At 35.5% G+C, this 17472-nt stretch overlaps 1 protein-coding gene across 1 annotated transcript; it reads right to left on the bottom strand.

Annotated features, from left to right (window-relative positions):
* Positions 1–3998: 3998 nt before the first annotated feature.
* On the bottom strand, positions 3999–4625 carry LOC128857731 (UDP-glycosyltransferase UGT5-like). The gene has a single exon (XM_054093474.1). It carries the CDS (start codon positions 4623–4625, stop codon positions 3999–4001), a length of 627 nt encoding a protein of 208 aa, XP_053949449.1.
* Between the last annotated feature and the right edge of the window lie 12847 nt (positions 4626–17472).

Raw genomic sequence — 17472 nt, 5'->3', positions numbered from 1 at the left:
GTTCAGCGAATAAATATGAAAACGACTCAATCAGGAAAAACGGGAATTTTGTGATAACAAAGCGTCGCTGCGTCTAATGCATCACTCAAGCAATTAAATTCATAAAGTCAAGCAAGTTACGGCCAATCAACTCATGCACTGCAGTATATAATACAAATAAGTAGAAGGCATAGGCGCAAGTCAAGTTGTGTAAAAAAGACAAACGTTTGTATGAGTCCAGAAACGCAGGGCAGAAATGGGCGTAAAAACACTATCTCTTTTTGTTTGTTGTGTTCTTCCAGAAACTCGGATTGAGAGAATCTTAACGTTGAGATCTACGCAACTCATGTGGCCGCAGAGCTGATAAGCATGACTGACCACCTCTCTTCAAAACTTGCCTGCCTTGTGGACAGTCAAATTGGCGTTTAATGCCCTTACGCCCGGGGCATCTTCTTTTTCTTGATTGGCTCGATAACCGCTTATGTGATTTTGGTCGTTTTTAACAAAGCGCGCCAGTCATTTCTTTCTTTCTCATGCTAACTGGCGCCAGTTGAACATACCAAGTGAATCCATGTCCTTCTTCATCTGATATTTCCAACTCACAGGTGGCATTCCTCTTCATCCTATACCATCAGCTGATACCACATTGCATACTTTCACAGATGGAGCGTTTGTATCCATTCGGACGACTTGACCCAGCCAATGTATTTGCTGGATCTTTATTCGTTGCGCTATGTATACGCCGCACACTGTGACTTTTTATCGTTTTAGGAAGCCAAAATTAAAAAAAAAAAAGTTCTGCGAAAATGATTTTCTTTCGGTATGTTGTGTAAAAATGACCAAATTTTACGACAGTGTACTCAAAATTTATCAAAACTATAGTTTTAAGAAAGATAACCGTTTACAAACACAAGCCGGTGCGTCAATTGAATAATTTTTATTTATTATTATTATCAATTTCATAAAATTGAGTATTTGGATTAAAAAGTTTTTACTATCGATACAAATCCGCTCAGTAAAATATCACTAAAACAGCCATAGCCTAATATTATTTTTGATATTTTACTGAGAAAAACTTATATTGGTCCATCGAGTTCCGTCCATTCTTTAACAGCGAAACGACCTTTAGGATTCTGTGTTTCAGATACTGGAATAAAATTTTGCTACAATTTGCTACCACAGCTTTAAAAGAAGTTTTCATGGCGATTCCTCGGAAAGAACTTTTTGAAATTTGGCTGACGAGCTCAAAAGAAACGCGTCGTGATGCGGTGTTAGAGAAAATTTTTGCGGTGATCGGAAGAGACGTGGATACTAAAAAGTTAGGAGAGCGTATAAAAAAACTGTGTTAGCAATTTTCTTCAAAGTGGGAGGGGTCTTGCCGAGTTAAGGCCCGTGTTCTAGCCCGTAATTATAGTTGGTTTTCTAAGAGTGAAGACTTTGGAAAATACCGTCTTGATGTTGGGCCATCAACTTCATCCTCTATTAGATCCAATGTAGGTAGACCACATGTGGTATTTTCCGATTCTTCTCTTCGCACAAAGAAAAGAAAAGCAAATAGTCTTTTAGCAGTATCAAATAGCGAACAAGTGTCAATGGCGGCAGAAATGGGACTTAGATTAAACGGTAAGAGAAATTCCGCAATATTATTTAAAGAGCTGTGTTTGTCTTCACCGCCAAGAGGTACTGTGTTGAAAAAATCTCGACTTTCGAAAGAGCGCAACAAAAGTTTATCGCCAGACCAAGCACTTGCGCTGATAATAAATGCAAATAATTCAACATAAAATACTGTTCCATTCAAGACATATAACATCGTCACGCATGGTTCCTATTGGTCAGCTTTCCGAAGAAGCGCAAGAATCGAGAAATAAAGATGTCAGAAATTATCGCGAATGGTATACAATGAAAAGTTCACGAACTCAAACCAATGAGGATTTATTGCACAGGTTTCTAATATCATCCGATCCCTACATTTGCAGCTTACGTAAGCCATCGAAAACCAAGCGCGGGACTTTGCCTCAAGATGTAATTGCATTGCTGGCCCAGAAAGAAGTATTATGAATAATTGCTTTCGAATAAGTGTTTATGTTTTGTTATGTTTTATCTTTAGAAACTGTTTATTGGCTTACTATTAATAAAATAAAGATTAGTGACATATTTATCATTGAAACAATTTGTGATTATCTCCTTCATTGAGCAGTATAATGTAGTATAAAAAGGTACCCAGGGGCTGAATGAAATCTTTTAAATATTAGTCATAAGCCTCTAAGCTAAAGTTAAGAAATCTAAACAATTTGTATTTAAATTGACGCTGGAAAATGCTTTTAAAGTAGAAAATATGATTATGTGGGCAAGGAGAAAAAGTGGGCGTATCACGCCCATTTTTATTCTCAAATCAGATTTAGGTATCTGCAACCACACTGCAAAATTTGAAATGAATTGCTCCATCGGTTTGGCTGTTATTAATTTTGGCATCGTAAAAGTGAAAAAAGTCACACTGTGCGCCGTCCTAAAGCTCATATAGCTCATTGTACCTTACGTCAGGGACTACCAACTCAAATCACTAATGTTCACTAATGTCAAAGATTTTAACAATTTTTTTCTCCATCTTGCTACGATGTAGCAAAAAGATTGAAAAGATTCTTAACACAACATCAATCACTACTGGGTTCCGCGTCATAGTAGCTTTTCATGAAATAAGGAAATGGTAGTGGATGAAAGGGCTATAGAAGCTATTAATGAATAAATTTGAACGCTTGCAGAGTATCACATAAACTTTGGCTAGGACTCGATAAAAAGTGACTAGATAAAAAGGCGCTTAAAAACGTATTCCCACGGGAATACTTAAGGGTTCCCTGGACTATTGGCCATATGGCCGCTAAGCTCGGAATCTCGCATAATTAATAATAATTTTGTAGGAGTTATAGAGATTCTCTTTACCTCTTTACGGTGAATTAATAAACTGCCAGTAAATTTCCCACACTCCGAATAACCCTTGAATTCTGCATTGCCATTGATAAGGCGGAAATTATATTCCCCGGTCCGTTAGGGGTCTCCTTTCTGCTAGTTGAAATATCGCGCATACCGCTCTCGATTTCTGTAGATTCTGAACTCTGGCGCCCTATGCTCCAATATGAGTTAAAGCAAAAAAAAAAATGATAGTAATAAATTTTATATACTCTGATCTTACACTAAATATTTGCTTTCTCAGAGATTAGCTATACGTTCGCGATAGGCGAGCGCTGTTTGAAAAAATTGTTCCGCCCTTTTTGATATTTTATTATGATAGTAGTTCTAGTTCTACTGCCGATATTTTACGCTCAACCAGAAGTATTCGTGCTCTTTATTTTTTGCATATTATTATTTTGGTTTTTTATTTTGGTCTTGTGATAGCGAGCGTTGAGTTGAGTGACTTTCGTACTCTGATAAGAAGCATTGATAGGCTTTTGTTTACAATAATAAAATAATTTACAATAGATTGCGTAAACTGTGACATTGAACTGGAATATTATGAAAACCATAGAGACGAAAAATTTCGCCATATACCTATCCAGCTATCTGATGTCACCTGTCAGCTGCTAAAGTATTTAAACCGAAAATTTAAAAAAAATTGATTTGATATTCACAGCGAAACCTTAATGCTTTTCCCTTTAAATCTTTGAGTGCTAATGAATAAATCAATGCTGCAGTGCTATTTCTCTCTCATATTATACGTCAGTTGCAACAGTATCGCTGTCAGCGGCCACCGAGTATCTCCAGTCACCAGTCAGCAATCATATTTACTATTATGCCATTTTTCTCTTACGCACACTTCAGTTGACTCAGCATTCCTGTCAGTTATCATTGAATTTCAGCAATCACTAGTCACCAGTCAGCAGTCAGCAGTCACATTTAGTGCTATCCCATAAATCATCAGTGCTATGCCACTGAGTGTCACCAGTCACAGTTTGTATTATATTCAATAAATCATCACTGCAATGCCATTTTTCCCTTCTAGGTATGTCTGCTCATTCCCTCATCACTTACTTGTAAACTTTCAGCCACTCTCTTTCAAAAATCGGCAACAAAATCCACTGCTCCAAAAAATTAGCCAGGTAATTCACCACGCGATCCATAAATGTCAAAGGCTGCTTTAGATTACTAAACAGCATAGGCACATACGACTGTTCCGCTGGGTTACCCACCAAACGATGATTCACGAAAGTCGGTTGTATCTGAAAGGAGGACACAATCGGGCAGCGAAAATGCGCACCAAGTCCCATCGCGTAATCATTGAGTGAATATCCCAATATCACCAGATCAAAAGCACCTACGCCATTATTGCGCAAGAATTCTAGCATCTTTGGATGATTGAGAGTTTGATTGTCAATAGCGGAGATCGACTGCGGCATGGTGAATAGAGACAAGTAGAAGTGCTTCGGTTTGCTGACCATATTTTTCATCGAGAGCTGACTCGTTTGTGCAACTTCTGTCGGATCGATCTGTATAAATTTGTAGGGCGCTTTGGGGTAGACATTTTTCATGATACCGATAACAGTCACATTGTGTCCAGCGCGTGCTAAAGCGTCGGCAATGGCATTGTGTATGAGGTTGTGGGACTTTGATGACGTCGGAAAGAAGCCGAGTATGCGCGCGGCGTGCGCGGGCATTGCACTAAAAGCAATGCACAAGAGAATAAAATTGAAAAGCGCGACCGACTTACGCGTGAACATTACGGTTTATTTTGTTTACTTTTACTATTTACACATTTAACACTGAGAACTACACGGAAGTGAAGTTTAAAAAAACTAAAATTTTTACTAACCACAACTGCTTAATATAGTTATTTACTAAAAACCGAAAGTGGGTACACTTCACGCGACATTCTAGGTTGATAAGCTATTTATTATAAAGGGGGTTGCAATAAGAAGTCTTTTTTTGTGTTTGTATAAATTTGAAGCATTCGGAATGAAAATATTATGGAGAGTCAGCTTGTCATGACTGAGACAGAGTTTTCGCTAAATGTTCATTGTGCCGCCGCTGAGAGACAACGGTTTGTTTTTTTTTGTAAAAGTTCCAATCAGTTGTTTTAACTAATTGAGAATCTTGAGATGCAGGAAATAAGGTTTCTTCAAGTTCAGTGGCTTTTAGATTAGCCGCTTAGGCTTAGTTTTTAACTTACTCCCTTAAGAAATATTCCTACACTGGGTGCTAAAATCACTTTATTTAGGTTGCCGTAGGAACTACGCAAAATTATTTGAACTGAAATTTGAGAGAAATTTATTTTTGTGTCTATGGTTGTGTGACATTCCTTTGAAATTATGTTAGTTAATAGATTAAAAATAGCCTACTAACATTTGCGCTTAATGCAAAATCACACCAAGCTATAACACAAGCTGAATGTGGAGGCTTTTTAACATTGCCAACAGTCATTCAATTGTAACAGTCTTTCAATTCGTCTGAAGTGGTGAGTTTTCCTGAAAAACCAACGAAATTTGGTGTCCACAGATATACAATTTGAATAGCAATTTTTGACGTGATAACGTCTTATAATTCGATTTAACAGGCTGCACGCACGAAAAAATGTGTCGTTACCTTGCTCATATGTCGTTACCTTGCTCATTGCCGTTACCTTGCTCATTTGTCGTTACCTTGCTCATTGCCGTTACCTTGAATGAACTGCAAGCGAAAGCGCGGAACGAACGACAAAGCAAACGAACGGCAACGTTCGACATCTTGCTCTCTCCTACTTAAGTGAGCGTATATATGTATGTATATGCGCATATGTACATATATAAATTCACGTATTTGTATTTGCATATGCCTTCTTATTGATTATTATTAATTTGATTCACTAGAAGAATTTAAAATAAAACCAAGTTTGTTAATAATACCTGTTGTTTTAATGTTATTATTATTAATTTTTTTATTATATTATATATGAAGGAAAAAATGTATGCATACAAATCATATGGACATATCAAATATACGAATCTATTCCGTACGCAAGCAAATGTAAGCTAATGTGCTTGAACTGCAAGCGAGAGCGCGGAACGAACGACAAAGAGCACAATCGGCCCCCGCGTTCGGCAACGTTCGACATCTGGCTCTGTCCTACCTGAGTGAGCATATATATGCATGTACATATATGCGCATTTGTATATAAATTCACATATTTGTAAATATTTGCATATTCCTTCTCCCTGTGTGCATGGTAATGAACTATGAGGATTATTAATTTGATTTATTTGAAGAATTTAAAATAAAACCAATTCATCATCATCCTTACAGAATTTATAATTAGTGACGACTAGTTGTTAATAAAATACTTGTTGTTTTAATGTTTTTATTATTACTTTATTATTATATATGAAGGAAAAAATGTATGGTAATATTTACCACATACCTTATAAGATATGTTGTATACTAATATATGTATATAAACATGCAATCGAAAATCAGACTTTGGAATCACTGTGCCTTTTTCAATATCTGCAAAGTGAGCAGGCGAACTCTGCGAATAAGGTTCGTTATTAGAGTTTGTCCTGCATTGATTACGTCATTACAGAATTGTACTGCAGTATCAGTAATTTGATAAATGTTTCGTAATTTTTCAGCTTTGTGTAGATGTAACTTGAACAATTTCATTGCGATTCCATTTACCTCCTTCTCTATATCCTATCAAACAAATAAAATTAAATTTTCTTTTGAAAAATGCAACCATTACATCAGTCTTTTCTTATGACGTTGTCACGTTAAACTATCGTCAGTAAACCGACTTTACAGACAACCTCTTTTTTTTTCTTCAAAATTCTTCCTCTTTTGAAATTTCTTCATAATAACAATTGCAAATCTTCTTCCATATTTACGTGGATCAAAAACTAGCCATTAGAACCCTTACACTATCCAAATAGGCTCTTATTGAGCTATTGAAGGCTCCTACTGCAAAACCCTGTATAACTCGCTATTGTGAGCTAACCATACCAGCAGCTGAAAAAAGACTGAGAGTGTATAGCCGGCAGAAAATTGAATCAATCAAACAAGTATGGTAATTTGGGTAATTAACCTACAGAGAGCAAGAAGCCTTAATGAATGATGGCATCGAACTGGTTTAAATTTGTTTATTTCTGAATTTTTTTATTGGGTGTAACTCCCTTAGTTTGAAGCTAAAAAATCTCAGTCTACTAGCGACTAGGCGAATAATTCAAATACATATACACAAAAATAGGCGCACAAAAAATTAGTAAATAGTAATAAATATGAATAAAATAAGTACATAAAGACATGAGTAATAGCTGCATAAAAACTGCTTTCGCCCTCTCAGAGTTTCAAGGTAGTTGTTAAGAAAAGTGACAAGATAAGTGTTGTCATGATGACGTGCAGATTTAGTAAAGCAAAAGCGAGAGACAAGCGATAAATACGCGCATTGTTTTGGTGTGGAAGTGATGAAGTATTTATTGCTGATTACAAAATCTGTAAATTGATAATTTAGCTCGTTGGTTGCTGATTGATAAGCGCTATTAGAGTTTACTCCCGCACATATTTAGTAGCCACTATCTGTATTCGCGTTGAACTGTCTATTTGTGCATAGTGCTGCGATTCCTAAGAAAATTGCGGGCAAGCGATAACGTTGTGCTTAATATTTGCCGAATTATTTGGTGTTTATCTCAAGGGTGGGGAAAGTTTTCTACACTAAATCCGGGGAAGATGAGTTTCGGAAGACGGCTAAGACTATGAAATAGTTCTAGTCGCAGCGGAATAGCTGATGACTATCTTTTTGCGAACTCTTCGCGGACCAAGTTTTCTTTTATCCTGCAGTGGCCAAATACTTCACATTACGTTACTCTGTTTATTCGTATTTTTTCCAGAAGCTGAAGTGCGTCAAAACACTTCTTTACATGTACAAATTTTGTAGTAAGATCCATAGAACTGACTCTTATCCGAAAACTCAGAGCTGCTAGGCAGCCAAAAAACATGTGCTTATTCTTTATGGGTCCAATATCGTGTTTCCTAGGGGGGACATAGTACAGTAATCCTTCGGTTTCAGTAATCCATAAGTTTAAGATGTCTTATCATCTGAGCCAGAGTCCGAGGAAGTCTAGGACAGTGCGGGAAGCTTGTGGCTTGGAGCGGAGTACGTGTGATATTTGCATCACATTCCCATTAACCCCCCCCCAACTCGATACAGGTCTAATATTCTGCACTGTTCATAATCATTTGCTTAAGGATAATGTAACTATATTGATGCCTTTGTTCGTTATTCGGCCGAGTTTCACTTTATATCTGCGCAAATGCCTTTTTGTGATATCCGAATATAAGTCCTACTACTGAATATAGGCCTACTATACGCTATTTTATGATCGCAGAAATTTACTAGAAGGCTTGCCTTTGATTGCTGAAGGGTGCTCGCTTAAAAAAGAACTTTTTGTGGGCATCGAACGCATAATCAACAGAATAACTTTCATGTACTAAAGCAACCGTAACGTCAGTCAGCTTAACGATAAATGCACAACGCTATTAACTGTAACATTTTGTTGTAAAATTGCTTGTCTATTGGACACACGGTTCGTGTTGCTAGCGCCATTGCTTGCAGTCTTGTTGAACGGCTCATTGGGAAGATGTCAGCAAGTGACATGACTTAATAATTAAATTATGTTACTATGTAAAAGCGTCCTTCGATGACGTTGTTATTACAATTACCACTGTGGATGGTCTTTTACCAATATTTATTTGGGCTATGAGCATACATTTTTTGTCATTACTAATTTAAATTTCCATAGTTTTCAAGTGCCTAATTAAACGAAGTAATTTTGTAATGGAATACTTGTAGTTAGTTGATGTGTACGTAGAAGTGTTAGGTTGTGTGAGTAGTAAGCGCTTTGTTTGTGTAATTTATTAATTTTTATTCTTTTGTCGCAAAAGTTCTTAGATTGTCTTCATATTGGACGTTTGACTCTACTTCCTGGTTTAATAGACTACGTAGGTATGATTTAATAGAAGCTGAGTTATGGCGTCACATTTAATTGTGAATTATCCAGCGAAAAGCGAATTTTCGGTAAAATGCGGTGTGAGGCGCATCAAATGATGCTCAAAAAGCTTGTGGTGGTGGGCGTTTATTTTATACCTATACTTTTAAGTGGCTTGCCGACAGGCCTTGTATATATAGGGTGTTTCATTAGAAACGCTAAGATTTTGCAATTAAATAAAACAAATCATTTAAGTGACATTGCCATACTGGATCGGTAATCACGTCAAACTATAACTTGTTTTTTTGCTTTCATTTGCGACTGTTGGGCCTAATGTCCTCCTTACAGTGAAAATTAATCACCAGTAGCCGTCTAACTCCAATCTAAAGCCCCTGCTTCCTGCGGTTGGTTCTTTGGTTTGGTCTTAAATATTAAAAAGAACCGTAAGAAGTATTTTGTCAATAGATGTCGTTGGAGTCAGCTATCTCCAGTGCTACCAATCACATTGTGTCATATCATATGGTGTTAGAAAGGTGACATTTTAAGCTTCATTTAACCAAAAAAAAAATGAAATTCGGAGAAGTTCAAAAAAGTTATAGCTGTTCAAAAATGAGTGAAAATAATGAAGAAATTCGCTATATTTTCAAATTTTTGTATAAAAAAGGGAAGAATGCCACGCAAGCCACCAATGAAATTTGTGAAGTTTACGCAGACGATGCTGTATCAGTTCGTGTAGCACAACAATGGCTCGCTCGCTTTCGTTCTGGAAATTTCGATGTGAAAGATGCACCTCGCTCCGGTCGACCTTTCGTTGAAAAAGTCGATGAAGGTATGGAAAAGATTGACCAGGACCGTCACATTAGCTGCCATGGCATCGCCAAGGCACTAAACATTCATCATCAAACGGTTTTGAACCATTTAAAAAAGGCTGGTTACAAAAAGAAGCTCGATGTTTGGGTACCACATGAATTCTCTGTGAAAAATTTAATGGACCGAATTAACATCTGCGGTTCTTTGCTGAAACGAAATGAAATCGAACCATTTCTGAAGCGAATGGTAACAGGAGACGACAAGTGGATTAATGTGCAAAAAATATCATGGTGCAAGGGTGGTGAAGCTCAACAAATGGTCGCAAAGCCAGAATTGACGCCTCGAAAGGTTATGCTGTGTGTTTGGTGGGGTTGGAAAGGAATCATCCACTATCAGCTGCTCCAGCCTGCTCGAACGATTGATTCTACACTTTACTGTCAACAACTGATGAGATTGAAGCAAGCAATCGAAAAAAAATGGCCAGAACTGATCAGCAGAAAGGGCGTCGTCTTCCACCAGGACAACGCTAGGCCACACACATTTTTGCTGACTCGGCAAAAACTGGGAGAGCTTGGCTGGGAAGTTTTGATGCATCCACCATATAGCCCTGACCTTGCACCATCGGACTACCATTTGTTTCGGTCAATGCAGAACTCCCTTGATGGAGTAAAGTTGGCTTCAAGAGAAGCCTGTGAAAATTACTTGTCGCAGTTTTTCGCCGAGGAGCCACAAAAGTTTTACACTGATGGAAGAATGTCTCTAGAAGAAATATGGCAACAGATGGTCGACCAAAATGATACATATTTGGTTTAATAAAGTTCATTATAAATATAAAAAACATGAGTTGAAGTTTGATTAGAAACACGAAAAGACTTTTTCGATTACCCAATATTTTCAACATTGAGTAGAGTTCAGAATAATTTTTTTCCCACAAGTTTTCAGTTTTCTGCTCAGTAAACGCAAGCCTACAGATAAACCAAGTTTTAGAAGAATTGATGACAAAATACGATCCAAATGGAATTCCTCCATTTGCAAATACTCCATCCAGCTGAGTGTTCTTAGCAAGCTGAAGTTATTAATTGATGAGAGTGTTTATGTGCACAGGCATATGTCTGTATGTAACTTTCTTCTGGCCATGGAGAGACTCCTGTTTTACATTCCTGAAGTATGATCACATTCACTTAAACGGTAAGCGCCTCATGGAAGCTAAGTATAGCAACAAGCATTAATCACCATTACTATCTGCTTCTTCGCGCAATATCAGCACCACTTTCCAGCAATCAGTTTACACTGCTGCCTCCTCGAACTTTTACACGTAAATTTTGGCAATTGAGCGCCTTGTTATATGCAGTACTCCGACATTCAATGGAGTGTTGCCAAAATTAATGTCGCCATAAACACTTCAACATTTACGAGCCAGTAGAGCTTTGCTTCTCCGAGCACTAGAACAACTCCCTTCCTTCTCCCTTCCCCCATTCTCACCTACTTCGACTTCCGATTTGAGTGCAAAAATTAGGGTAAATTTATATATAGCTTTTGCTGAGAATAAATATTGCAAAAAAAAGTAGCAGCAAAATATGCAGAGGAACAACTGCAACACAGCGGCATGGCAGCTGTTCACATACATATTTATAAGTGTATACACTCTCACATATTCCAACATCGATGCAGTGAAATATTTATTTACCTGCTATCTTTTATAAGAAGCACCGACGAATTCGAGCCGCAGCAACAATTTTGGTGCTCGCCGTAGTTTATGGATCTGCTGTAAAGTGATTTTTGGCTCTTGATAGTTGTATACATAAATTTTAGTGCTTTCATAGTTGTTTAAACAGAAACTCCTTGTGACAGAAGGGTATGAGCGGCACAAAAAGTTATATGAAAAATCTTTGGAGTGGATATTTTCAAAAGCAGCCGAAGTCATATTTATAGAAATGTGGAGTGGAAGGAAACTTATAAAATGCAAGAAAGATAGTTACTTAATTTTTTTTTAATAAAACAAAAAATTTAATTTAGAGCTCCAACGGATACGTATAGTATATGTACATATGTATTATATTTTGAGTAAATGTGCATATCATTAAATTTCTTAGGAAAATTTTCAAATTATGAGGCTCCATAAGCCTTCTCTTACACAATTCAACGCTGGTATCTATAGATTTCACCGGCTTTTGGTCTTCACAATTGCAAATTATATTTTTTTATTATAAAGAGACATATTCTATATCCACTATTTTATAAAATTTCATTTTAAAACGCTTTTTGTGGTAAAAAAATAATTATTGATGTTAAAAACTCACGCAATGGCAAAAATATAAAATGAAGCAATATACAAATAAATGCGCATTTTTTATATAAAAAACTTAAGTCGACTTAGCACATTTTACTGTAATGCACTAGACTACTTGCTTTTATGTAAATATTTAATCATGATTTTACTAAATCATTTATAGCCATAGCTTCAGTAGCCATCGCAATAAAAGTTGAATAAATACTAAATTTTTCTATAAAAATTCCGAATTTCTTGACTTTGAAGCAAAACCTGTTAAAGTCAGTTTTGCCAAAGATCCACAGAAATATGTATTTGAAAAAAACAAAATAGTAAAACAAATCATTCTGCTAAAAAATCAAAATTGGTTTTCGTTGAGAAAAAAAAAATACAAAAAAGGCAAAATATGTTTGTTTGCGAAGAATAAAGATGTAAAAAAATAAAATCGCAGAAAAACGTCTTCAAATAAGGTGCGAAAAAACACTTTTTATAATATAAAATTGCATTGAAACACCTTTTTGATGTCGTAAACGTAAAAAGCCGTAAAAAGATTTTCTTTTCGTAAATCTTCCTGGTTTTTGATAAGTTTATTAGTATTGTTGTGTAGTTTTGTTTAAGTTAATTGTATTATATTTAGTATACAGGAAGGAATTTTGTTTAAGGGTTTTGTGTGGCTTTTTTATCAATAAATTTTTAATATGATCAAATTCCAATTTTAAAGTGCAGAAACTGAATATATTTTTTATATTCGAAATTTTCGGGACCACCGGGATTTTTTACATGTATTTATTGTTTTCAAAATTTTGGGGTGTGTTTTTAATAAAATTTCAGGTTTAGCTTGCTATAATTTAAGTGCAATAGTATATATAAAATATATATATTAATTTTATTACTTTTCCTTAAATTCGGGAGTTTGAAAATTTAATTTTTATATATATTTATATTGGAATTTCATATTTATATTGTATATAAATATATAATTTTTAAATGTTCGGAATTTTATAATATTCGATTTTCATAATTATTTTTATTTCCGGTCTTTTTCCAATCAAAGTTTTTTAATTTGCTCAACTTTTACCCAATTCAATGTTAAACTGGTAAATCTTAATTGTAGGTTTTAAGTTTCGGAATTTTTCAATCATAAATTTGAATACCGTTTTTTAAGTTCGGGATTTTTAAATATTATTTTTTTATCTAATCGCTTTGCACTTTATCCAATTATATTTAAATTTTACCCTATTCAAGGTTAAACTGGGAAATCTGAAATGTAAGTTTTATTTTTCAGGATTTTGTAATCACCAATTTAAATACCGTTTTTCCCCTTCGGGATTTTTGAATTTTATTTCTGAATTTTAATATCTCTTTTTAAGTTCGGGATTTGTAAATCTTAAGTTTTTATCTCATCATTTTGAATTTTATCCAACTAAACGTTAAACTGGAAAATAATAAATGTAAATTTTACTTTTCGGGATTTTGTAATCAGCAATTTTGATAACTTTTTTTAAATTTTAGGATCCTTTAATGACAAATTTTGAATTCCAAGTTCTAATTTAATTTTTCTTTTCATTTTAAATTTTAAACTGATAAAACTTATATAATTTTTTTAATTTTCGGGATTTTATAATATTCAGTTTTCATAATTTTTTTAATTTTCGGTTCTTTTTTCTGTCAAAAATGTTGAATTTGATCAGAATTTCATATTGCATTCCATTTTTTCAAGTTAAAATTAGCTTATGTCAATTTTTTTTGTTAGGTGCCCAACTAAGTTCTCGCTGTTTTTTTGATGAAAATACTAAACTACTAAAATACCTATTCTTTTGAGAATGGTAACACAAATGACATGTCAAATGTGTTCGTAAGTTACTTAAAGGTTTGACATTTACGAAATGGGACGCTATACGCTTGAACAAAATTGGGAAATATTGAAAACCTATTTCCAAAGTGGTGAGTCTTCTTCTTTTTTTCCGATTTTCACATCAGTGGCTACGTCAATAAGCAAATTGTCGGATTTGGGGCTCAGAAAATCCACACGTTACTGTAGAGAAGCAAATGCTTCCACAACGAGTCATTGTTTGGTGCGGTTTTTGGTCTGGCGGCATCATCGGGTCATTTTTTTCGAAAATGAGCGAGGAGCCGCGGTTACAGTAAATGGCGAGCGTTACCGTGACATGCTCAACGAGTTGTTTCCAAAAATTGAAGAGGATGACATGGACGACATTTGGTTTCAACAGGACGGTGCAACTTGTCACACTGCCAAAGTTACACTCGAACTTTTGACTACCGTTTTTGAAAACCGAATAATCAGCCGAAATTCCGATATCAATTGGCCGCCTCGGAGCTGTGACTCGGAGCCCGTTGGACTATTTTTTGTGGGGAGCCGTTAAGGACAAATGCTATGCGAACCATCCAGAGACGATTGATGCTTTAAAACACGAAATCGAAGTTGTCATTCATGAAATTGGAGCTCAAACAATCGAAAATGTGCTTAAAAATTGGCATGATCGGATGGCCTACTGTAAAGCCAGTTGTGGCTTTCTCGCATCAATTGAAGTCGATACCGATCCCCAGTGATGGTTTCGGTTAGTTTTAACAATTCATAATAAATAACACCAATTTGGTCCCACCAAATACATAGCATCAACTTCGCAGCGTGAATATTCGGCCGAGGGGACGACGTAGAAGAATGACCGGGCAGCCCCCATTACTTTCTTTCCTTTGGACTGCTGTAATGAACCCATTTTTTATCACCGGTCACAATGCGATGAAGAAAATCCTTCCTTTTTCGCCGCTGGAGCAGTTATTCACAGGCGAAGAAACGACGTTCTACATCCCTTGGTTTTAACTCATAAGGAACCCAAGTCCCCTGTTCTTGAATCATTCCCAAAGCAAGCAATCGCTTGGAAATGGATTGGCGGGTAACTCCTAATACTGAAGCAAGCTCTTCTGGCGTTTGACACGGATCCGCATTGAGCCTTGCCTCCAATTCACCGTCTTTGAAGCGACGGAACCAATCTCGGCATGTTGTTTCACTTAAACCAGCATCTCCATAAACTTTTTGTAGCTCTCGATGCGCTTCAGCCGCTGTTTTTTTCGAATGAAGGAGGAAAATCAATACTTCCCGCAAATGACGATTATTCGGCACAAAATCAGACATTTTCACAAAACCAAAAGTATACCAAAACAAAATCACTAATGTGTCGAAGCAGTTTGTTTACCATATGTCTAAGCTTGGTTTATGACTTTTAGGTTATGTTAGAATCGACTAGCACACACAGCTGGCGACATCTATTGACAAACAGCGGGAACTTGGGTGCGCACGTAATAACTGAGATCTTTAATTTTTTTAAATTGGCCTACATGTAATTTTCTGTAAAATATTTTTTAATTTTCAGTAAAGCGGCGAACTAAATTCATCCACTTTCTTTTATTTCACCTTCATTTATTTAAATTTAAATTTTTTTTTGCTTTGAATTTACTTCGCACCCAATTAATGCCAGTCACCCACTAAGCGGGGACTATTGCAAACACTTAATGTGTGGTCAGAAAAATTTTAATGCGAATTACTTAAATCTAAATGCACACAATAAATTGGGTTACCAGCGCCTTATTGTAGACTATAATTATTGCGCACTAATGTGAGTTTGAGTAAATCGCTAATAATTTATTTAGTTTTTGTTATTTCAATTCGCATTTCCGTGTGTGTGTGTGTGTGTTTATTGCATGCAATATTTTTCCAATAAATATTCGACAATTCATTTACTCGCTACATTCGTGTCAATTAAACTTGTCAAATAAGTCACAATTACTTGAACCCAAGTGCACACATACTTGGACACAAATTGCATGCACTCAGCAAAAAATAGCGCGAGATGGATGCATTTCAAATGCATCTAATTAGGTCAATTGAAATAAATTTCCGACGAAGCGAAATTGTTTTGCAATAATCGTATTGGCATTTTTTCGGCAACTTTAGCAGCGCATGGCAGACGTGTGCCACAAACTGTGGCATTCAAGAAATATGGACAGCTTAAAAAGTGAACTCAAAAAATATGAAGCAAGAAAATAAGCAACCGAAAGTGCTACAGGATATTGCACTTATGCGGCGAGCTCGCGGTGTGCCATAGACTGATAAGTGAAATGTATGAAATGAAGAGCGTGGCAGGGGCACGAATAAGCAGATGGCCTGTCTGTCGAACAAACGAGAGTATTAAATAAAAGTGAAACTGTTTTTCCACCTACCATGTTTTTCCACGCTATAAATTGCTTATGAGTGTGTGTGCTTGTGGGCTTGCATGTACCTTCGTTGGATTTTCATGGCAGCTGTAGCTTGTAAATTTCAATCGCCTGTAAGTATGCTCATAATTTATGCATGCGCTATTTTCGGCGCGGCTGGCAACAAACCTCTATGCATCTGTGTGAATTGTGAATGTGTGGGTTGCTGGGTCACAGTGTACCATTGCAAAAGGTTATAAATACCCGTTTAGTTACACAAAATGTGTTTGTATGTATGGCTAAAAGTGTGTGTATGTATTTGACACTTGTCAAAAATAAATGACAGTTTTTCGAAGACCTGTAACTAGCTATTTTCTCTGCTGTTTTTCCTCGCTGTTCTCAATGTACTTTCCTGCTGCCCAACCCATTGAAGGTTGCACTAAACTGCAAGGATTCCGCTGAATTTAATTAGAGTTTTGTTATGTGGTGGCATGCGCGTGATACGAGAAGGTCAGGTAGACTAAGCTATGCCGCTGGCGGCGTTTGGCTTTCGCTCGCGAGAAAGAGTTGTTACACCGCTAAAATAACTACTGCCTGGTTTTGGTGCGGCCTTGCAAAAATGCTATGTAAAATTGAAAGTCAATGCGCGCTTTAAGGGGATAGAATGATAGAAGAGGCTGGCGAAATAGTAAAACGTTTGTAATTAAATGTAAACTTATTTCAAATTTCTAATCGGCTGTGGGAAAATGTGGGCTCTCCATTTGGGGGAAAAATATGAAAATATTTTACTTATTTTATTTATTTATTTTATTATCTTATCTATTTATTATTTTATTATTCCTCATTTTATTTATTTTTTGTTTATTTATTTGTTCATAATTCTTTTTATTCCTCATTTTAATTATTTTTTATATTTTTGTTTTATTTATTTTATATTTAATTAACTAATTTTTTATTTATTTCACATTTCACTTATATTCTATTTTACTTATTTGTTATTTTTTATTTCTAATTTTACTTATTTTTAATTTTATATATTTATTTAGTTGCTATTTCATTTATTTTTAATTTTATTTGTTTTTTATGTTATTTATTTTTTATTTATTTTATTTTTTATTTTATGTAGTTCTCATTTCACTTGTATTTTATTTATTTATTTGTTGTTTTATTTATTTTTAAGTTTTATTGATTTTTTGTTTTATTTTTTTATGCTAATTTTTCATTTGATTTATTTATTATTTTCCATATTTCATGTTGCTT

The sequence above is a fragment of the Anastrepha ludens genome, chromosome 3, assembly GCF_028408465.1.
Source record: "Anastrepha ludens isolate Willacy chromosome 3, idAnaLude1.1, whole genome shotgun sequence".
NCBI classification, from domain to species: Eukaryota; Metazoa; Arthropoda; class Insecta; order Diptera; family Tephritidae; genus Anastrepha; species Anastrepha ludens.
Note: the sequence above shows the minus strand (reverse complement) of the source record. Positions and strands in the feature narration are given on the sequence as shown.